General features: G+C 39.9%; 1 protein-coding gene across 3 annotated transcripts in view; it reads right to left on the minus strand.

Annotated features, from left to right (window-relative positions):
- The window catches only part of foxp4 (forkhead box P4), a 138062-nt gene that overhangs the window by 59434 nt on the left and 54193 nt on the right, over nt 1–24435 (minus strand). For all 3 annotated transcript variants that reach the window (XM_015372452.1, XM_015372451.1, XM_015372450.1), the window contains exon 3: nt 5224–5313. In XM_015372452.1, coding sequence (XP_015227938.1) covers nt 5224–5313 — 90 coding nt within the window. The remainder of the gene's footprint in view (nt 1–5223; nt 5314–24435) is intronic.

Below are 24435 nucleotides of genomic sequence, written 5' to 3' on the forward strand. Positions count from 1 at the left end.
AAGTAGGGCTTGACCCCTAATAATGACTCAACCCATCTGTTATATTTCTTCCTTACGTAGACGACAGCGTCGGTTTCCAGACAATGGGCCTCATGCAAGAAGCTTTTGTACGAACAAATTCATTCTTTTTAAATTTGCTTTTACTGGTCCTTTAATTCTGCTGCTCAGCTCTCAGTCAGCAGAACCTCGACCTCCAAACCAGTAAAGTTTTTCTTCTTCATCTTTAAAGCCATTTCTGAATTAATACATTTTGACAGCGTGGAAAGTCGGAGGTATATATGGCATTATTTGGAAAGTAATTATCCAGATTTACACTGTCACTCAGACACAGGTGGACAGCATGAGGTTCATGAGGATAATTTACTAAACATTTGTCGAATCTGATGTGAAACATTCTTAAAGCCCACGGTAGGAGAAAAAGTATTAGAAATTTACAACAAGAATACCAAAATGCTGTTGCTTAGGGCGCAATGAGTGCAGAACTATAATCTGTACTTTCGCTGCCTGAATCTGTAGTGAATTTTTACTTTAAGAAGAAAGGTTTTTTTAAAGTGTTATTGAAAGTGTCATATTCACTGGGACCCATGCTCTGGATGTTTAAGATAAGCAATAAGTCTGCTGTCCTCCATTAAAACCGTTTTATATGTTTTATATATTTGTTATACTGTATATAACGATACGTTATACTGTCATTATACTGTCGTAGTTTTTTTACTGTCCTTTCAAGGGGTGAGTATTGGCATGGGTGTTGCGATACAATATATGTCACGATACTTGGGTCACAATACGATATTATCACGATATTGCAATTTTACTATATATTTCAATACTTTTCCCAGCTATCAAAATCAAATGAATAGATACAAAAAAAGCAGATGCTGTATATGTTCATTAGAAGATATAAATCATTTAGTTATTTTGGTATTAATGTTTTTTGGGGTTTGAGTCACTCCACGTCTTCCATTGTGAGTGCTTGAACTGCAGAAATGGCGCCGCGCTGCACAGCAAAAGAGCTCCACAGCGCTAACTGCCAGAGTGGCGGTGCAGCGGTGCCTCGTTGTTTTAGGTTAACATGTTTTATTTTTCAAAATAAATACTAAGAAGGAAAGATCCATATTATATCTGACAGCCGAATATCGCGATATATCGCCAAAACGATTATTTCCCACACCACTAGTCCTTCCAGAGATGATTGATTCAACAGTCGTCCTCTGTCTGACGTAGGAATATTGTTTGATAGTCTTTTCCTGCTTTTAACCTACCCCAAAACTTTCTCTCTCATCTGTCTCCTGTGTTCCTTGTTTTTTTTCTTCCTGATGCTATTTGTTCACTAATCCCCTCTAACAAACCTCCAAGGATTTCGCAAATAACCACTTTTAAAAAAAGACGTTCTTTTTTAGCAACAGTGGCAGGAATTTGTCAGCCCACAGTGTCATTTCTCTGCAAGTCCTCATCTATTCTGGTGCCATTGTTGAATTTCTCCTGCACATGACCTGTGACAATACAAGACGTGCACACAGATGTGCACACTCACAAAGTAGATTGATACCATCTCTCACAGTCAGCCAAACCTTTTTTGAGCAACCAATCAAATAGAAGATACAATCACTGAGTTTCTTTTGCTCTCCGCTCAGATCCTCCCCTCTATTATGAAAAAAAGAAAAGAAATATGATTTGGGAGAGTGGCAGGGAGGGAGTGGAGGGGGGGTATGGAGTAGTAGGCGGGCGCCTGTCAATGCAGACGGAGGTTTCTCCAGAGAAGTCGAGACACAGGAAAAAGGAAAGTCTTCCTGTTCAGTCTGTCTCTGCCGTTCCCCCTCAGAGAGAGAGAGAGAAATCTAATTATCAAGCTCCTAAATATCTCATTATTGGCTGAGGCTCATTTGCATGTGTGAGAGTAGCGCAGCAGGAGCCAACTTGGGGGCGGCCATTTTGATCCAGATGTGTGCCACTGCACTGTGGCTTACTGTCACCTTTAGAAATGACCACATTAAATGTCTGCTTCATTTACCCCGATGTTCACTAGTCACTTTTTTCTTTGAGGATGGGAAATAATGCAGATGATGGATCAGATTCTTATGGTCTCTCTAGAGAAACACGGCGAACAAAAGAGGAAAATCAAGCTGTTTTCTTTTCAGATAACTATTTTGACAAAAACATGTTTTTATAAAGTCATGAAGGCAAAAACTTTTCACCAGTATTGTACTAAAGTAAAATTTAAAACCTTTACTTTTTTACTTAAAAGTATAGTGGAGGACGTTATTTTTCCGGGTGGATCATCTAAATAAGTGGTCCTCCTAACTGTCAATCATTCTGTTTACGTTAGGCCATCCTTATTGCAAATCTTCCTTTGGAAAGTAAGCTTGTATGATTGATGCAAACAGCAACTTTTAAACAGAGCGTGCACAAGGAGTAATGGGCTTGTTCACGCACTTGCACGAGTTTAATAGGCATTCCCTCTCAGGAGCGAGTACAGGGTTCTGCATGTGCATTTCTTTTTTAAAATAGAGAGGGTGGGTCTTTTTTTTTCAAAAATTCACAATAATCCTCCACTATACCTTTAAGTAAAAGAGCTCGGTGTGTACTTTATTTTGCACAGATATCAGTCATTTTACTTCACTAAAACATGTGACAACCTTTAACACCTCTTAGGGCGTTAAACCTCAGCAAATAATAGAAAACCAAGTTCATCACAACAAAACTGTTGTGTTCAATGAATTATTAAGGAGTTTGTTTACTGTTAGGGGAATGCTTGATCAGGCAAAGTTGGGGTTGTTAAAAATGTAATGAATCAGATTATATTTACCTTAAAATAATTCACAGGCTGCTAAAGCTAACCAGTATAATGGGGAAAACTGCTAATATAGGAGTTTTTGTTCTTGTTATTCTAATAAGAAAACAATGGAATGAAAAAGAATTCCCTGAGTTTCCTGTTTATTCAATATCAATTAACTTTTGATTTACTAATCTATTATATAACAGTGAATCAGAACTTCTAAACAGTAAGCTGGACACATTTATAGTATAAATAGGGTTTTTCGTTAAATTTAATATGATAGTGTTATCACAGCATTCAGTATTGACAGGTACTGAGTCGATATGATATGAGCCTGAATCATATATTATTCATTTATGTACTGTGGGATATTAAAACAAGGCTGGATCAGGTGTTTTTACTAAAAATTAGAACAACAGTCAACATGAATAGGTATGAAAACAACTGAACCACTTCAACCAATCAGCTATATAAACTCTAAACCATCAAAATGTTTAAATCACAGATTTGAGATGCAGGCCGGGATTTTCTGATACTGTTATTTTTTTTTTTTTGCCCGATAATGCATGTCAGATTGGGACATCTGAAATATATCTTTTAATATGATCAATGTCTTAATTTTTAACTGTGGAAAAAATATAAAAGCTGAATTTAAAATCTGTGAGTAAAAGAGATGCAGAATTTGCCAAAAATGATCACATCTGATTTTAAATCAGGCCCTAAAAATAAAAACAATCCTGAATCTTTGATAGAAGCGACCTTTGACCTTTTTAATTGACCTTTAATCTGAACACTGATACAGTATAAAGGCCCAGAGTACTGTTAGGACTTTAAATAATTGTTTTTTTTTTAGAACTAAAAAAATCAAACCTGCAACTAATGTCTATTTCTTTCGCCGATTAATTAGTAGATAATTTTTTTTGATTAACTAATTAATAATCGCAAAATGAATTTATGATTATTGCTCTGAGCAGGTTGCTCTTTTAACTAATGGCATGTTTTATGTCTCTTTGTTTGAGGTCTCTTTGCTTCTAAATTAATTGACAAATATTTCAATACTTGATTAACCGCCATTGATGTATTATTTCAGCCCTATTAGTAATACAATAAAATCCCATTTAAAAGCAACTGAATAAGAATAAAAAAACCCAATAAAAGTGATTGCATTTGCTTTGTGAGGGATCAACCACCAACACTCACTCACCCTCATGTAAATCCAACTGTGTCTGTGTGTTTATGTTGGTGCGATATGAGCTGACAGCTCAGACAACAGAGCTGTCGCTTGCATGCCCTGCAAGTGCAGAGAGGCTCTGCAGGTCAGGCAGCAACAAGCAGGACAAACAAGACAGAGACGGAGCGAGTTGACGCACGGGTAGAGACGTATCTGTATGTGTGATTGGGAAAAGAGGATGAGGGGGAAGGTTGTGCTTCATTTATGTAGGAGGGGTGATATGAAGCAGGTCAACCAAATGCATGTTTGACCTGCATTTAGTCCTGTTTATGTGGAAATGCCTTCCTCAGAAAAACAGGAGATCTTCCAGAGGAGGAACTGTTCATGGCGGCAACATTAGCGTATTGTCGCCTTAATTCACTTTTTAATAAAATAAAGAAACCTGCAATAAAGAATATTTGTAAACTAAATATTTTTTTTTTCTTTTAGAAACGCACAAATTTTATTTCAGAGATAATGCTTCCATCATAAATCCAATTCACAGGTTCTAAATAAAGATTAATCAGTAAAAGCCAGATTTTAATCTTCCCTTATTTGTCATTGGGAAGTCTTTGCCCATTTCCAAGAGGTCACTTGGTAACTAAAACCTTTCTTTTTGTCATCAAATACATGCAATGATTTATATTTTTACAAGTTTTATTTTTCCTTCCTCTAATTTCTTTAGCTACTGCACACAAAGACTTCCAGCCTCAGTCCCTCTCCCAGACAATGTGATGATCCATCTATTTGTTAAGTGACATAATAAAGAGAGGCGTAATGCAATAACCAGACTGCTTACTGCTCCAACAGACCTATTGCCCCACTCTATTTATGTGAGACGCAGTAAAAAAAAACTGTACAAATTTAAAGAACACACACATTTAGTAAACGGTTGTGTCCCGCTTGCGATTAAAGCCTGCTGAAGTGTATTTCAGCAGGGATCCTGCACTCCGGCTAACCTCAATGTCTCCTCTTTCTGTGGTATTCAGCTCTGAAAACAGCTCGCTACCCAGAAACTACAAAAGCCTCATTCACTCAAACCAGCACACACAGGCGGAGGGAGAGAGGAAGAGAAGTAGAGACACACACACATCCACACAAAAAACACAAGAGTGGATTTAGGATTAATCTTTGAGGATGACTGTGGAAAAATGACGATGCAGAAGCCGGTAAATAACGTCCATGAAGTGGAGAGAGCAACTCTCAGGGTCGCCCGTCCATGTGTGTGAGCTCTGACCTGCACGGGGTTCTGCTTGACCTCGTTGCTGCCAGGGGAGTTGAGTCCAGAGGCCTGCTGGAGGAGGAACTGTCTGGCTGCCTGGAGTGCCTGCAGTAGATGAAAAAAAAAAAAAATCAGACGTTAATCATGTACCAAACAGCCACTTTAAGAAATATAGTTTGCGTAACAATAATGTAGTTTCATTCAATCTCTCTTCACAATTCTGCAGCAATAGAACCACAAACTTTAATCCAATTTAATGATATGTTGAGTAATAAACCAACGTACCACAAAGCACATCAAAAGGCTTTTATTTTATTTTATTTTCATGCTAATATAAAAACTGGACACTTTAATTTGAGGCAACAGATTAACAAAGATCCCTAGGATAGGGATTGAAGCCTTTCGTTGTGCTGGATGCCTCAAAGTTTCACAGATGAGCATTTCAACAGGCTTCAGACTGTAGATATGAATTAATCCTGTCTTCTAATTCTCTTTTTCTGTGTTTCTCTCTGTTTACTCCACCTTCCATAACCCCCGTCCCTCTTTCCTCTGAGGACGCCGCAAAGTGGCTTCTCCACATCCCTGGAGACAGAAGTGTGTCAGCCCGTCTTCATGCGTGCGCTGAACTGTGTTTGTGTGTTGTCACAGTGATGTAAGGAACTGCTCGGCCTGATGAGACCCGAAAGAGCTGTGTGACTAACCACTGCTCCGACTCCTCGTACCTCCTCCTCCTCCTCCTCCCCCTGCCTGCCCTGCAGTTCTGTCCATCTACACTACGGCTCCATTTCCATTCTTCCACCCTGCTCCTGGGTGTTGCCGATTCATCCGCACCAATACTGCAAACTAAGCCATTTCCCCTGCTTTCTAAGCACATCCTTTTCTTTTTCCTTGACACTTTCCTGATGGTCCTTGCAAAGGAATTAACTAAAAAGTAAAATTATGCATCATCAGTATTTTATTTTATTTTTTTAACATTTCTTGTGGGAATGTTTGACCAGCCCTTTGAAAACAAAATAAGAAAACACCCATCTAATAACACCAGGGCTGTTTTTGCACGTACAGTAAGCGCACACACACATGAACACGCAAACTCAGGACGGAGGGTTAGAGAGGGGAGACAGCAGGATGCACATTTGCTTCCTGTGACTCAAAAGGGAAAGGTTCCTTAGTAAATATTGATTTATGAAAGTCCCTGAGTGTGGGTGTGGGTCTGAGAAATTAACGGACAGGTTGAGAGACAGTCCATACCAAAGCAGAAGCTCTTACTTAACCACTAGTATCATTTCACAACTAGAAAAAACTGACTGTATCGTAGAAGTTATTGGAGAAATTGTCAAATTAGAAGCTTAGGTACATTAAGTAATGTTTAATAAGAGAAAAAGTGTGAGGGAGATTAGACATTTGGGGATGGGGGGCAAAAGAAAGAGAGAGAGAAGTTCTCTGTGCAGCCAGAGTGATGAAAACCATCTGCAGTGAGCACACTTGCTACTTTCGTCGAGACCTTAATTGAAACTCACACAGGCGGCACACACACACGCACATTAATTTTACCACTTTAACTAAAAACAAAACAAAACAAAAAAAAAAAAGCGGGAACAATGCCCCTCCCTTTTACTGGTTTGACCTCAGCATTAAATCAGGCACAAACTTACGCACACGTACACACAGACAAACACAACCGCCCAGTTTGTTGGCATGTGGTGTGAATTACTCCTCAAACACCCTGTCTGCCCGAGAGCCAGTCTCTCTCTGTGTGTGTGTGTCTGAGTGAGTGTATGTTGGCAGCAGTTGAGTAGGCCTGTCTGGCAACAATAAGGGACAATTCCACCCAAATTACCACCCTGATTACCACTATATTAAAGAGCCATTTATGGCTTTCATAAACACTACAACCAAAGCAGAGGTGATGCCTGTCTCCTCTCCTGTGCTTGTATCAATGGATGTGTTTATGTATATATATCCCAAAGGCAAGAATGGGTAAAAAAAAAAAAAAAAAATTAAATAAATAAAGAGGAGGAATGTGCTTCTACCTATTTCTTTAAAAGACGCCCATTGTGGTTTTCATAAAGTATGGTAAAGCTTAGCAACTAATTAGTCAAATTTCAGTGAGGAACGAGAAAGATTTTAAGGTTCTGTTTCACAAGATAAACAAAAGAGAGAAAGAATTGGCAGGATGAAGGTTCAATTATGGCTGAAAATCTAGACTTTTCCAACTATTAGCTAAACAGCTAACAATGCTAACTTTATTCACAGCAGTTAACTGTCAGTAAACCGTACCTGTGTCCTAATACCACCAGCATAAGACATAAAGTGGCTCAATTAAATTCTATATTCTATATCATTAACTTTATAGTCCAATAATTTGACATTTTTCAAATGTATACACCCATAACTGGTTACATACAAAGTTTTTATGATAAATTACGTCGTCCTGTTGCAGCATTTGTTACTTTTCTCGTAAGCTATGTTTTTGCTAAATTTGTCAGTAAATGTAGCATTTATGTGTATATCAACATCATATGACCGATTTAAATCACTGGTCATGCATACAATTGGTAAACAGGCAGAAGCAATTATGGTGAGCGAGTGTTGAACAATAATGGGCTGGTTATACTCCCCAGCAGTGTTCACTTGTAGCAGGTATGATGCAGATATTTTTGATTTATGCCCAATTTTGAAGCGTAGTCTGCGCTTTGTTATTCCACGCTACAACACAAGAGGGACAATCAGGAACTAGCTAGGATTGTGGGTGTCCATGTGTCGGTTTGACCAGCTTGTTCATCGTCTACAACCCCTCATCCAACGGCGGACGACACACAGTTCACCCATGAGTGTTCCCGAAAGTCTGTCCATGGCGCTGCGTGTTACAACTGGGATAGTGTCCAAGGGTGTCAGGCGTTGTGGCAGCACTACAGCCAGAGTTTATGCCATTAGGTACTAAACAGGAAATATACATAGTATAGAGTGGATGTAGAATATAGTGTTGCACTGATACCGATACCAGTATCGAGGCAGGGCCCTGTTGTAGAACTAAAATGGTGGTATCGGTATCGGCGAGTACCAACAAATAGGGCACTGATGCAATTTTGAGATCCAAAAGTTTATTCAACTATTGTCACCCATTCCAGGTAGGCAATAAAAAGTTCTACTGGATTCACTTTGTATTAGTCTTTTTCCTGCTTCACAAAGGTAGGCAGCAGCTTGACAAAGCCATGATGGCAATTATTTTACATCCAAGTAGTATGCAGTTCTTCAAATATATACACACACATCAAATTTCACAAAGATGGTATCGGTATCAGTCGATACTGCACAGCCAGGTATCGGGTATCAGTATCGGGGCCAAAAAATGGCATTGGCGCAACACTAGTAGAATTGACCAATCAACTGCCTCCTTTCTTTCCTACTTGCAACGTTATCTGCAGCACTGTCTGCGGTCACCTACAATTTCGGGGAGGTGGAGGGGTGCTCTCTCTGTGAAAGAAAAACTAAAACAAACAGAAATGTCTGTTATCAAGTGTAAAAAGTTGCAGGAAGAGAGGTTTGATTCCAAGAGAATATAAGTCAAGTTGAGCTGGGAAAACGACATGACAGTTGGAGCAAAGTAAAGCTAAAGCTCAGGGAGCGTTCTGATGTCGCTGTTAAGTTGATAGACGTGAGTACATGTCCTTGCTACTGGTTACTGGTGTTAGCAATGTTCTTTAAGCTGTTGGTTTTCATTATGGCACAATCTGAACTTATTTAGTAGCTACATCAGTGTCCAGCATTTGCCTTTCTGGTACTTCAGCAATTTATTTTCAGTCCGATCAACCATTTTATTGAGATTGCTAAGGTAACGGTACAATCAGAAACTTTTTGCTTTTCAATCTAAATACAATTCTAAAGCTCCATTATAAAAGGGCTTTTATGAATCCAGTAAGTTACATCTACCCCTAAATGATAGCAAGTTAAGTGGTAGTTTTGTGATTTAAGGATTTCTTTGTTCATCTGTCAAAAATCTGAACACCATGAAAAGTTTGAAAACCATTGGATAACGTTGTCATAATAAGATAAAAACAGAAGCAATAACAATAAGTCTCTGATTCCTATAAGCTTATCACTTATGGTCTGTATTTAAACATTTTATTGCAAGGTCAGATAGGAAGTAGCTTTTTGTTTGTCTCGATGTTGACAGAGTTTGATAACAAAGACGTCTCTTCTGTCTTAAAACACTCAATTACAGCATCAATTAAGCTCTTTTTACCTTTAAATTGTTCAGAAACATCAACGTAACTAGCTGAAAAAACAATATAAAGTAGAATTAGGGACACAAGTCAATTTTTTTTAAACACTGGACAGAAAACGCATCTGGCAAATGCATATCTTGTCAAAACTGCTCACCCAAGACCTCAACTGACACCTTTAGATTGCAAGTTGCATAAACGGCAACATTTGAAGAGAGGTCAAATCTGGAATAAATTAGTGAGCTGGTAGTTTTGAGGCTAAAACCACAAAGCGGGGGGGGATTGCAGTGTTTCTGCGGCAGAGCCCACACACATTACCTTGTTTAAGCTAGTTTATTCATATCGGTTTGCAACAAGTGTTTGATTCAATTGTTAATAGCTAAATAAGACCTGTTTTTTAAAAGTATAAAAGCATTAAAAAAAAGGTATAACGGTTTGATGTATACACCTATGATCTCATGAACATGCACGCACAAACACACACACACATACCACCAGCAAAGACATCCACTCATGTCTACTTTGTCAAGAAGCACTTCTCTTCTTTGACCTCTCTCCTTTATTTCTGCTCCTCGCATTCACTCCTTGGCTTTTCTCTGCAGAACATCCACCCACCCACACACAGCAACACACACCCACCCTCACACCAGCTCCTTAAAGACTCCCCCCCCCAAAACTCCCCTTTACCCTTGTGGCATTCTTGGGGGCGCACTGCACCTTTAAAGAAAATATGAGGGAGGCCTAAGAGGGAGGCCCAACAACAGAGTCTTTGTGCTGCCGCGGTGCGCACACACACATATGCACCCATCAGCGGTGTCAGACAGGTTTTATTAGAGCGAGTGAGAGGGAGGCAAGGGGGAGGAGGAGGAAGGGGAAGGAGGGGTGAGGAGGTCACCGCTCAGCTTGGAGGCCCGAGCATAGTGTGAACGCGCCGGTGAGTGTGAGCGTTTCAGCTCGGTGTGTGAGTTCTTCTGACTTGTCATCGCGCCCCTCTGTAAATCATCGCCTCTGACACAGCCTTTAATAACAGTGCATTTTTTAATTCAGTAGGGTCAGACATGCACATACCTGCATATTCACACACATACACACACTTACATATGTACTCACAGTTACGGCTACTTTCTCCCCTTAGCAGGAATCCTAAAAAAATAACCCAATGACTTTTTTTTCTTTCTTCCTTTGAAAGTAGAGAAGCCTGGCTGGTCGGCTTAGACGACGCAAAAAAAGAAAAAAACACGGCAGGAATTTTGTTTTACCAAACTTGTGCGATGATCTTAAAGCTTATGCGTCAGCGTTTGGCCCATCCATCAGAGAAATCTCAATGAATATGACTCCAAATTGTTGTAATAAGTTGAATCTCATGTATGAAAACGACAAAAAAAAGTGCATTTTAGCGCGTACATGGCTCAGGTTGCCAAAGCAAACAGGTCTCCCTGTGTTTGTGATGAATCTGGCCTCTAATCCTCGCCGTGTATTCAGGTGACAGTGCAAAGAGAACATAGAAATGAGCAAAGAGATCCAAACGGGAGACCATGGAAGAGGGAGACAGAGAGACAGGTGGGTACCATATGTTGGAGTAATCCGTCAGCACTGACTGAGGTCCATTGTTGATGGGCGAAACGAAACAAACCCGTCTCCCCCTTTCTAACCCCCCAACCCCACCCCAAAGATAAACAGCCCTCAGGGCAGACAGTGGGCTGTCCTTGAGGCTTGAGGGAGAAGGAGGAAGAGGAGGGAACTGGGAAGGCCAAGGGGGGAAGCAGGTGGTATCAAATTTCTCTGCTTTTAGGCTGAAAAGGAAAAGAAAAACAGGAGCATGTGAGAGGATGAGAGAGGAGCTGAGTGTTTCATCTGTCCGCAGAGGAGGAAAACCAGACTCTGAGGCCAAACAGATATCCCCCTGGCACACAGTCAACAGTTTAGTCTGGTGCAAGCTCGACAGGGAAAGAAGGGAGGCTTGAGAGTAGAGCTACCCTTCTCCGTCCCTCTCTCTGTTTTCTTCGACAGGAGGGAAAGAAAGACAGAGAGCGCTAAACAGACTCAGGGGAAAGATGCAGCAAAGAGCTCGTCACACCCAGCTGCTTCTCTACAGGTCTGCAAGCTTTTTGATTTTGGATCAGTGAGAGAGACCGGGTTCAGAAAGGAGCGGTGGATCTTCTTCTTTTTCTTCCTATATCCGTCTCCGTATATCTCAGTCCTGAAGTGTTGTCATTAAAGCTGAAAGCCGGGGATAAAGCTCTGGCATTGTTGCCGTCCCCATGGGTGATCCCAGTGATCTCTTGTATCCATTTGTACTGCTCCTGTCTACCTAAAAGCACCTTCCAGCTCCACAGATCCCTGTAACTACTTTAATGTATTTCCCTTTGCAGCTTCCTTCCTCAAGGATCAACAGGTTTTCTTAGCTCTAGGTATCCTTATCTTTGATTGATCCTTCTTATTTGGGTACTCATGATCACAAAGAAGATGAAAAGAACCTAAGACAAAATGTAATCTAGTTTTCAATAAAGAAAGTAATGGAGAGCAAACTGAAGTGATAACCCACCTGTAGAGACAGCTATTCATGCCAACAAACACTTACAGTAAGGGTGAGCTCTACTACTCAGGTCTACCCTAATCTCTAGAGGTCAAGGGTCCCCTTGACCCCAATTGTAACACATGCAATGTTCAGTACACCTGTTCAAATCTTTGTTAACACACAGAGCAAGCCAATCAGTCGTACGGCATCTAGGAATCTTGTTGAAGTCCAAATTGAGCCTAATAACGGGGAAGAGTGGAAATCTAAGGTCCTTTGAAATGGCGCTATTGTTTGGGACAGACTGACTAGTCCTGAACGACTTGGCTGCTCAGAAAAGAATAAGCAGCCTTCCAGGTTTACAAAAGGTTTTCCAAAAATAGAAAAAATATATATTTTGGATGTAAGGTCAGAGGTGAACAGACGAGTTTGAGATGCTAGGAAGGGAAAAGTATCTACTGTAAGTAGTTAATAAAACATTTGAAAACTTAAAAGAGATAGAGGACCATTCTTGTTGCTATTCTTGTCAGCCGACAATGGGAAATGGATGCTACATTTCATCCCGCTTTAACAATACTGTAAAAATAAAGAATAAGATATATCTAAATAAATCAAAACCATCTCATCAGCGAATCAGACTTGCAGGTGGTGTATGGATGCTGGAGACATTTTCTTGGTACAATTGGCAGTGGGTAGGTAGGTTCAGTAGTAGTCATTAAAAAGTTTGCATTTTTGCTGCTCCTGCTGCTTACTGTGTGGACGTAGCATCAGAATTGTGTGCAATCGGCCAGATGAACTGTCCACTTTGTGTCGCCTGTTACCAACAGCATTAAAAGACCCACAATTTGTATTACATTACAAAACCATAAACAAAAAGCAACCGAGATATAGAATAGGTGTATATAATGTTTGCCAGTCACATACAAATAATCCATTCTTCTTTGTTGACTCCATTTATATCACCTGTTGTTCTTTGCTCCTCTTTATATAATGCATTGCTCACAATAAATTTCTCACAAATCGCTCTGTCTTTCTTTTGCCCCAGCCACTCCCCTCTCATCTCTTAAAATCTGTTGCCCATACCCTCAATCGTCGCAGTAAATTCATGCAGCAGATACGGCTTCGACAGACACCCAAAATAGATTGTCCGGGCTTACAAATGAAAGCCAAGTCTAGTGAATGCAGCTGCTGGCCTTATGAGGAAAGCCTTTTTTTTTCTTTAATGGTCCCAAAAAGATTCCTGTGGCAAACCTCTACCTATCAGTACCTTAATAACAAGCTAATGATGAAGAGATCGACATCAGATAGGCATTGAAAGCATATTTTATATCACTGGATATAATTCTGAACAGACACAATAAGCTGTAAGAAAGGTTGTATCTTATTTCTTTGAATGATGTTGGGTTTATTGATGTAAACAAGATTTTCTTTCAGAAACGTCGCCACGGCTAATTAAATCCTTGTTTATACCTTTCACTAGAAGAACAGCCAATAAAGCCGCAGTGCTTTTTTCATTCAGCTGTGTAATGATTTGTTGAAAGTTGATTCAACAGGGTGCAAAAGAAAAAAAAAAAAGGGAAACGGCATGTACGCTTACAGAAGTTCAGGAGTTTCCAAGAGGCACAGGGAATGGGGCAACTTGAACCACATCCTTTCTAAAGCCTGGCAATTTCATGGTGGGCTACAAATAAACTAGACTCTGCCATAACCCTATCCACTTTAGTTTAAATTCTCCCTCATGTAGAACTTCTCTTTCTCTTATGTTAGTCAGGTATTTTTGGCTTTCCTTAAACCAGCCCTCCTGTCGTTTGTTTTCACCGGATGCAGTTGTCCACCAAAATAACTGACCTTAGAACGCACTAAACGTCTCAATCTGCCTAGGACGCCACAAGGCAGGAATAATCTCCGATACCTTGGAAACCCTCTACCGGCAGCGATCCCTTTCAGCTATTTAATGTAATGTTTCCGCTATATAAAAGCATCGTTTGAGACGCTGAGGTTTTAAAACGACTGCAGCAAACTGCTTTGGGCCCAGACTGACCATTAAAGAAAGGAAAGAGCGCCTTCAAGAGCCAATCCAATAAAAACTTGCAAAACTCCAAAAGAACTTCAAAATATGCTGTAATGTTTGAAAACCCTGGCTGGTTTTGGGATTTCTTTTCTTTTTTTTAATTCATATGCTTTTTTTCACTAAAGGGGACCTGCTCTAACCTCCTGGGATGATGCCATTTTCCAGATGGTTCTCAAATCAGAACTGTTTGGCGAAACAAAAAAAAAAAAAAAAAAATCCTCCTGTACCTCCTGACACTGATCTAACGTTTCTATTGATTCACAGGGGTTTACTCGTGGTCGTAAAAAGGAGCTGACTGAATGCTCTGGGCTGCTTTATGTCATGACACAATTCATCATCATTATCATCATCTGCCCAGTTGGAAAAAAAATAAATCTACAGCCTCCTAAAGAGATTCCTGCAGCTTGTTTTTCTGACAAGTAAAGGCAGAGAGAGCATCAAGAAATAGACAATTAAAGGTAATGATGAGGTGAGCATGGTTAAAAAGAGAGAGGAAATCCCTTACTCCCTCTTTACTGTAGGCCTCATCTCAGTCCAGGCAGCTAATTGACGGCAAATAGCTCTACAGCAGTTTCCCTACACACACGCACACGTCATACATTACACACATATGCCGTTTCCCTGCGGTTTTCAACACAGCTCGTTTGGCAGGAGAGTAAGGTCCTACTCCAGACAGACCAAGCCCAAAGAGGAAAACACACACACACTTTCACAGACAGGCAGACGGAGCGTCTTGCAATATTTAGCGTAATCCCATATAACGTAGGACAGCTAACTAGTTTTGGAAGGCCCCTTTTTAGGTGTTAGGCCTTGGTTTTGGTGCACCTCCAGAATTTAAGCTGCTGCTTCTGCTCGACCTAAGTGGACCAAGGGAGTCTTTTTAGGGCCAGTCTGTGATGAGGACGGCACTAGCCTGGCAACCAGGCCTCACATATGGAAACTGTTTAACTCTTATTATTAATAACCCACCAAAAAAAAAAAAGGAGAAAAAAATATGGGGGTAAAAAGCCAACTAATAACACATGCTGCCAAGACTTGGCTTAGAGACATAAGGAAAACACATATATAGACAAACAGAGACTGTCTGCAATGTGCACATGTATATAAAGACAAATGTGGACACCCAGACACCTATTGGCTGGAAAGGAAGAGGAAAAAAAACAAAGCTAAGTGATTGGCTTTTAAACGTATTGGTCTGGCAGACCGCTTCAATGCAAATAAAACTCTTTCATGTTTCTTGGTTCAGAGAGTTTCTACACCTGGTTGTGGCTGAGGGGGGAATGGAGAGACACGCCCTCACACCCAGGACTCACCGCACACCCCAACACGCATACACAAACAACGGAAAAGGGCAGGCACAACAATAGCTGGTTGCTGTGCAAGAAGTTGAAAGATCTAAAAAAGTGATTTTCAACTTCCACAAAAAGAGAAAGAGAGGTGGAGCATTAAGTAAAGACAAAAAAGGGAGGAAAACAGGAAGTGTATGCTGCTCTATGAGATTTTGTAAGAGGCTCTGTTCATTCAGATGTTTAGAGGAATTTGATGTTTAAAAATAATTCAAACCTGGGATACATTTATCTCCCCTTTTTTTTCCAAATTAGTAAAGCTGAACTCAGTTTCATTTTTAGTCACCTGGTAGAAAGTAGAAGAGCTCAACAGTTCTGTTTGTTTTAATTTTAAATTCATTAAAAAATAATTAAACCCAACATTTAAAGAACAGAGATTTTTCTCATTAGTTAAAATGGTGTAAATTGTCTCATACCTTTCATCAAAAGTCTTCAAAACATTTTCTGTGTTGGATTTTGTTATCATTTGTAATAGCAACGTTATTTTTTGCCTATTTCTTGTTTAGTAAATTGAAACTAACAGTTAAAAGGAAATTAAAGTTCTTTTGACCAGGCAAAGAAAGGGTAGGCCATGCTCTGGTCCTGAGCTCAAGAAGAAGGCAAACAACAGAAAGAGAAGAGCTACATTCCTCTCCTCCTCCCCGTTGACTCTAATCTCTCCTTTAAAATGGCTGGCACAAAGGGCCAGCGAAGACTAGCTAATTAGCAACACTTTAGGCCTCTGCAGCTTTTGTATATTTGGTGTGTATATGTGCATGTTCATTGTGTGCATCCTGGGCCCTCAACTGTTTCCAGGGTAACTGCTTGCTTCGTGGGCCTCAGAGGCGTTGCACATTTTGTCTTTTTAGGATCCCCCCCCTCCATTTGCGTCCACCTTTTTTTTTATGAATCTGGAGTTGGGGAAACAAAGGATATGGGGCTTTTGGGAAAGAGAAATCACTCTCTTGCTGAAGAGTTTCAGTCACGTTTTCAGAGATCATCATTGTACCCAAACAGCATTGGTGAAACTCACTTAAGACATCCTCATAGTCTCAGATAACAGACTCATCCTGCAAGATCTCAGTGTCTTTTGTGACACACTTGGTAGCAATATTCTTCTAGAAGCTTGTAAATGCTGTAAAAATTGAACTTTATTGACCTGAAATTGGAGAAATTTACCTCTGCATTTAACTTATCCCCTTGGAGAGCGGCAGGCTGTTATTGTGCGGCGCCTGGGGAGCAGCGTGGGGTTAAAGGCTGGTTAATGGTCAGAAACCAGTTACTGTAGGTGACTGCAGACAGTGCCGCAGACAGGAGGCCTCTGATTGGTCAAATCTACATCCGCTCTACTCTATATGTATTTCCTGTTTGGTACCTTACCAGCTTGTTTTGTTTGTATGATCACCATTGTGGAAAATGACGCGTGAAGATGGACCAGCTAGAAGAGCGAGGTGTGCGAGAACGCTGGAACCCTTTTCCACCTGGATCCCCGATCTTTTTCGCCCTCATGTCCCTCCGTTGTCAGACAAACTTGCCCTCACTTCCTCACCGCCTCGGCCGTATTTAGACCCACAGCTATTTCCTGATTGGCCCTCTTGCGTTGCAGCGTATAATAACATAGCACAGACTACGCTTCAAAATTGTGCATAAATCAAAAAGATTTGCGATAAGCTCACTGCGACACACTGCTGCGGGAGTATAACCAGCCCTTAAGGGTCTTGCTCAGGAAGCCAGAGTGGAGGCAATGTGGATCAAACAGGGTACTTGCAACCTTCTTAGAGCAAAAGCACACTGCTCTCTATAGAGTAGGCATTTAAGGAACATCAGTCTATATCTGTCTGACAGATACCACTTGATGTCAATGACAGGTCTTGCTATCTTACTAGAGTCAATTATGGAGTGCCACAGGGTTCACAGCTTGGCCCTGATCTTTTTGTTTGGTGAAATTCTCTTACAGAGAATTATTTTTTGTCATGGCAAGAATACTCAGCTTGTGTTTGTTGACTGAGGCTTAAACTCCATCAGCAACTAAGTCTATTATGTCTGCAAAGACATTCGTTTAGAAGTAAACATAACTTTCATCTATGCATCACAGTATCTGAGGGAGAAAAGTACATTTGCCAAAATTAGATATATCATGTCTCAAGTGATGTGGAAAAATAAAGAACCTATTTATTTTTCACCTTTTTTCTCAAATTTTACATCTTTCTTTTTATAAAGAGATTTTATATTTCACTTTTTTTTTCCTAATTTCTTTTTTCCAATAGTTTTTCATTCCTCTTAAAATGCATTTTTAAGGAATCATTCTCTTCCTTTAAGTCCAATACAAACACAGTTTTTTTTATATCCATGCAGACCAATAAAAACGTCTTTATTCCTTACTCTAAAGGAAAGCCCACCAATAGAATTGAAGATAACTGATCTGTAAAACACTTTTTGAAAAGAAGGCAATTCATGAATCTCAATCTGAAGAAAATATTATTTTGAAAATTTTAAATCTGTAAAACAGATAAGTTATTCTTAAAATCTTTTTTTTAAAGCCATTTTCAAAGTTTTTATTTCCTTTTTTGTTTAAATTCAGTTTACTATTTTTTTTCATCCTTTACAAAGTGTGTTATTTGCTTGCAACAATAATTTATTTTAACCCAGGATGTATTTATTACCAGATCTGTGTGTCTTGTGTGTCAGTGACATTATCTGCATTATTAGTTTCCGAATTAAAGTACCAGTGCTTCTGTTGTTTTCACTCTTTGCAAATCCCAGTCAATGAAGGCAGAGGACAGCTTAGATGAAAGGTAAAAAGATTTCCCTTTTTTTGAAAGATTTCCTTCATTATTGGTGTCCTTTTATGTAGTTGACTTTTGTGGGTCTTTTATTCTACAGAAGAAGGAAATGGAGTCCTCTCTCCTAACTTTTTTCGAATAGTACACCTTTCTTCAACTGTCATTAAATGATTTACTAAACTTGACTTTGTGAAAATCACAGCTGAATGAGGAAAGCAGTAAAAATGATCTCCGGCTTCAGTCTCCGCCATGATGACCAAACATCAGTGAATCGAGTCAATGATTGAGCTGTTTTAACTCTGAATTTCTTTAAATAAAAGAAAAGTTTTATTTAATCAGAAATGCCCATTTTAGATCATGCAAGAATCACCTGTTTGGTATTCATCTAACATCTAAGCAGGCCCACCCAATGAAAGCACCTCCAAACATTCCCATGGTAACCAAACCCAATAACACTTCAGGTGCCAAGGTGTATGTAGTTAATCCAGTCTCCACTGCAGAAACAGGACAAACATGTACAGGTGGACTTAAAAGGCGAACTAGGAGGAGGCTCCCGACCATGACTGACTCCATGCTGGATGATCTGATCCACTGGAGCATTTGTTCCATCTCCAGGCTAGTAGCTCGACAACAACCTTCCCTCCAAAATCACTTTCGAAACCAATAAACCTGATTCTCCAGAAACTTCTGCAGGTTTTACTCAAGCTAACATAAAAAAACTGAAAATCAGCTAAACTTCCAGATTTGTGTCAAACTACAGCTTGCCTTTTTTTTTTTTTTTTTTTTTGCAAATACATCCCATGAAGGTTATAGAGAAAAGACACACAAAAGCCAAGTACATGAAAAGGACCCAGATTGACAGGATATCTGCTCTTTAACTCTCGTTCAATGGGGTGGGTGAAAAAAAAGCTGTAAAAATATTTTATGGGTTCTCATCAATGCAGTATTGCAAAATCACAGATTATGGCCTTAGAGAGTGAAAAAAAGAAAAAAAAACACTCCAATGAATGCAAAGTGTGCAGAAGATGGCAGCATGTGAAAAAACTATGGATATTTTCTTTTTTTTTTTTTGCAGGTGGTGCAGAGAGTGTGCATGTTCGTGGTGCCGAAGGGCAAACAACTCTAAACTTGAGTAGGCAGAAAAAGACTAAACTTGTAATATTTCGTTTCATCATCTCCCTTTTTGAGTGATAGCTGAATGATCCATTTAGAAAACAGAAATCAAAGGTCATATCAGACAGATAACTGGAGCTGCTGGAGTCCTTCCGGAAACTGGTGTTCTATAGGTTTCTTTGTATCTCTTTTGGTCAGAGCAGTGGGTGTTCTTGGAAGCTAAGCAACCTCCACTGCCCCCGCCTCCTTCTCAGCACAACCTCCTGTGACCCGTGCACTACGCTGACCTCCCACATGTAGAGGAAGAACTGGCCCAGACAGAAGGGAAAGCTTTTAAAAGGTGACAGGACTCAGAAAGGAGGCCTGGGACTAATTTACTGTCCAGAACAAGTGTCAAGCGGGTGGATGTATGAAAAGCTGCGTTTGGCTCACATTTTCTTCCACTAAATTGAGATAAAACTGATACTTTAGCTTTTGGCACAGACCCCAACATACGGAAACATACATCAGCATTTAAAAACTGACAACAGATCCTTCAGATAATGTTGTTTAATATTGGCGTCACTATTTCTTCACTTCTTACACTCATTTTTAAAACGGTTAACAAATTTCCCAACAATTAAAGACATTTTATCGTATTAATATTGTTTTTATTGGTTTAAAGTGTCAGGTTCACCTAGTTTGATTGTTTCTAATGTGTTTCCATGACGGTCCTGTCTATTTTTATGATCTTTAAAGATTTTTGCGTTAAACTTTATTTTACAAAAACTCTACTGCTAATAAATTTTGATCAAGTGGTGAAAATAAGCTCCTACAAAGATAAGCTACATTTCCTAAAAAGAATTCATTTTAAAAATTCAAGATATCAATAAATGAATAAATCTAAATTTAATTGATCTTATCGATCGACCAATTAATTATTCGTTTCCAAGCATCCATTTAAAACACAAAACAAGAAAACTTTCAAGAGTATTTTACCATTATTCTAAGGATGTGATTTTTTATATGCTGGTTTAAAAAACAGTAGTACATTGTTATATTTGAATAAACAAAGCTTCCTAATAAAAGACAGTTTAAAAAAAATTAGCTTCATAAAGTAAAAACTTATCTGAAATGTTGAATAGAAATAATGTTAGATGAGATATAAAGATGAAAAGAGTAGGTTCACTATTTTGCAGCTAAGTTTTGTCTTTTGTCTTTAATTAATGCAATAATAAACACTTATGAATGATTTAAGTGTTAACAGATTAATGAATAGATTATATATAGCTGTCTATAAGGTAAGCCTTATTGTTAAGTATTACTTGTTTTTATTTTATTTTATTTTCACCTTCATGTCCTCTGCCTCCATGACCTTAAAGTGAACTCTGTGGCAAGCCGGGGGTCACAGAAGCCATAAGCGTCCCTTTTACCAGGGCTGAAAGATCTCACGCACACCCCCAAATCGTCCCCACCTCCATCCATACAGGCACCAATTATTGAGTCTAGGCATTCTAACAGGAAGCCATACGTTATCTGAATCATGCAGCATCCCTCAAAGTCTGTTAGCGCACACATACACACACCGACCACAAATCTGTCCGCAAAGCTCTCCGCAGAAACGTGCACACAGAGAGAGCAGCTATCTTTCATCAGTGTTTGTGTATATCTGAGATCTGTATCGGTTCCTCCTGATCTCCAGTCATCACTGCGGCTCCTTAATTACACCCTTCATTAACCCACATCAGTTCTCTGCATGTGTGTAACTGCCAGCCTGTGTGTGTGGGGCAGCAGGAGACAAAGATTGCTGCTTTGCGTGTGGACACACAGGAGAAGAAGTAAGGAAGAAGAAAAAAAAACTAGAACATGACAAATGGGAGTGGGGATCGAAGCTCCAAACCAATTTCTAAAACTGCCTTTTTTCTCAACCAATGTTCCTTTTAGGCCCCTGGAGGAAAAAGGGATACGGCTGCTAGAGTCTCCCGCTTACTTTCTGTTCAGATGGGAGAGTAAAATAAAAGCCTCTTCGGCTGGTTTAGTCCACCGATGAGTGGCACCCCCACCTCCCCCGAGAGGAAACGATGAACATCGCTGTCCTCTTCCCTGATACCCCCCAAAACACAGAGCTTTTTGTTCCCCACCCCCTCACAACACCATCGGCCACCAGTTACAAACAGCAATTAATTGATGGTGAGGAAAAAGGAGACGGAGGGAAGTGGCTTCGTTTAAAGTCTCCAAAAAAAAAAAAAAAAACAGGTATAAGAGACTTGAACTCATGAGGAGAATTGAAGACACCTGGTTCTCGTCAGAGCGCCCTCAGCCCAGCCACACACACACATACGCTTTGAGGTCTGTTAGGATTTATCCTGCTTACATTTCTCCTCTGCTATGCATCATTTCACGTCCACACCCGGCACCTCAACAAAGTGCCCTGCGCTCTTTGCTGAACTCCTACTCTACGGCTACTACTGCTCATAGTCCTCCCCCCCACCTCGATGATGGGGCAAACCCCCCCCTTCTGCTAACTTTCTTCCTTCCCTCTGTCTTCCTTCTCTCCTCCTGCTCTGTTCGTTGTGGAGAAGCAGACAGGCCACATTCCACAGGGAGGCCCAGGCGCCCTTTTCTGACACGTCTCAGCTTTACACCCCTCCCTCATCCCTCTGCTTCTTCTTTCCAGCCCACAAATGCCCCTCTCCCCTAATCCCCACCCTCTCCCACCATGCTGCTTCTTAACTTGCCCTTTTTTACCTTCATTTCCTCTGACAAAAAACTCTTGTTATATTTTAGGACATCTTCCTGCCTTGATCTAAACCGCTCGGTTGTAAGGTTGTCATTTTGCTGGAGGGTGAACCACGACCCCATTTAGCAGGTGTTCTTTTACGAAGGACATCATTTTAGCTCTCCATTAACTTTCCCTTATTTCCCCACAGCATAATACTGCCACCACTGGTTCTCATGCATAGTCCCATCCGTCTGTCTCCATGTCGTAGGGAAGTGATGGCAGTGGATGGGAATATGGCTGTGATTTATTTCAGGTTCCCAAGGGCCCGGAGGTAAAGACGGCTCTGTCAGGAGTTCTTTGTGTCAGTTTGTGCTGAAGAGAGCGTGCTAGAGTGTCTTTTCTGCTCCAGTGCCCACCGGCACGGTGTTTAAGCACACACAGCAGTCTACACCGCACCTTTAGGTGAAAGACTCCAGAAGGGAGGGAAAAATAAAGCAAATATATCCAGGAGTGCTAAAATAGAACTTTTCGTTGTGGTAAAAAGCGGAAAGGGGAGATTTCTGGGATATTCCTGAAAAATTGGTTTGTGTTTTTAAAATAATTTCAAGAGCACCTGAGCAAAAGTTCCTTGCCTATCAGTGAGAGTTTACATGAATCATTCAGAGAGAAGCTGATAAGTAGTCTGTTGAGCTAAATGTGGATTGTTAGGTCCATAAGTCACCTTTTCACTGCTGAATGTTGTTCAACAAGAACAAAAAACCCAAACAGTGGATCTGTTATCTAATAAAATCCAGAAAAGCCTGATCAACTCAACCTAAAATAATCAAAGACGCATTAAAAAAAAACAATACGTTTGGATACTTAAATAAATTATTTTTCCTTTTGTGATGAAAAACTTTTAGCACCTTTACAGAGACCTTGACAAACCCCTTGAAAACACTGTTTTTTTTTTGTGAGATAGGTTTTCACAAAGTTTCATTAATCTCTTTTTTATTAAAACAGAGACAGATTTTGTCATCTCTTCATGCAGATTCTGTGTTTTAATGTTTACCATTAAATTGAAAGTTTGACTCATTTGATAGCCTTCCAAAGAGTAAAAAAAAAGAAAGATTAATTAAAAAGTCAGCCGGTTGTTCTCTAGAGCAATCCCTTAGCTAGCAGGGAATGAGACAGGATGACAGGGAAACCTGTAATAGCCTAATACAATGGCACAGACAGCCAATTCCAACTGTTGGAGAAAGAAAAAAAACAAAACAAGAGTTGTTATGATATACATACAAATGAAATAAAAGGTTTGATATATATAAAATAATATGTTACATACAGAAATGAGGATCCAACACAAACTGACAAGACAAAATGGAGAGTGTTGGAATCTGGAGGAAAGGTTTTGCTTGTCTTTCGTGGTCCAAAAGAAAAAAAAAGTAACATTAGAGAGGGGAAGAACTATTTTAAAAAAAAGATGGCGAGCCAAAAGGAGCGAGGCTTGTGGTTGGTAACGTGCTCAAAAGAGGAAATACCAGGTGCGCGCACACACAGGTGCAAAAACATAGAGAACGTAGACACATCCATGAGAATAAAGACCTGCTTTGTATCAGCTGAAGGTTTGGTGTTAATACTTGTGTGTTTGTGCATAAGTGTGTGTCCCGGAGCATGCTGAGAAAGCAGGGTGAGGATGCAGTCATGGGGAGAAAGAGGAGGGAGAAGAGGGACGGGAGTGAAGGGCTTCAAGTGTTCTTCACTCATCTAAGGCTCCAGCGTAATAATTAGTGGGAGTCATTTTAGCTGGGAGGAAACCTTACTCCCCCTTTTTACCCAAGACATTGCAGGCGGGTTTTAAACCAGCCCAGAACTCACACTGATTCTTTGAGACCAGAAGGACACTAAAAATGTGGACACTGGCATTTTTTTAAGAAAATATCAACTAAACTAATACTATGTGCCGAAATTGTGCTCATTTCTGCAATTATTTTTAGAGTATCAAAACTACGTTACACATGGCCTCTGTTTCTTTTTTCTATTAGTAAGTCTACCAACCATAATTACAGGGAAAAATGTATGCGCCATAAAGTGCTAATAAAAATAACTACAGAGAAGAGATTGAAATCACAGAGAAAGCAACGAAAATGAAGTGTCTGGTTGTGATTCTGATGTTGAGCTTACTGCCACCTACATGCCTGGAAGAGGAACAGCAATTCATTTTTCTAAATGTAAATATTAATAACTTTCTTTTTAAATGTCCAAGAAACATCATTTGAAAAGCAATGATTTCTTCATGTCTGCTACAAAATGACACATGGTCAAATAGTTTTTGACAAAAACAACCAACCTGGATCGTTCTGGGGCCCCGTCCACACGAAGTCAAAACGAACACAAAACGGTAATATTTTCCAGATTGTTTGTCGTAAAGACGGAGACGTAAAATAAATGTGATCCTCCACACGAATGCATGAAAATGCTGCAAAATGTATGCCAGGCCTGTAGGTCGCGCTGTCG

This window comes from Cyprinodon variegatus, unplaced genomic scaffold, assembly GCF_000732505.1.
Source record: "Cyprinodon variegatus isolate N-32 unplaced genomic scaffold, C_variegatus-1.0 Scaffold72, whole genome shotgun sequence".
In the NCBI taxonomy this organism is placed as follows: domain Eukaryota; kingdom Metazoa; phylum Chordata; class Actinopteri; order Cyprinodontiformes; family Cyprinodontidae; genus Cyprinodon; species Cyprinodon variegatus.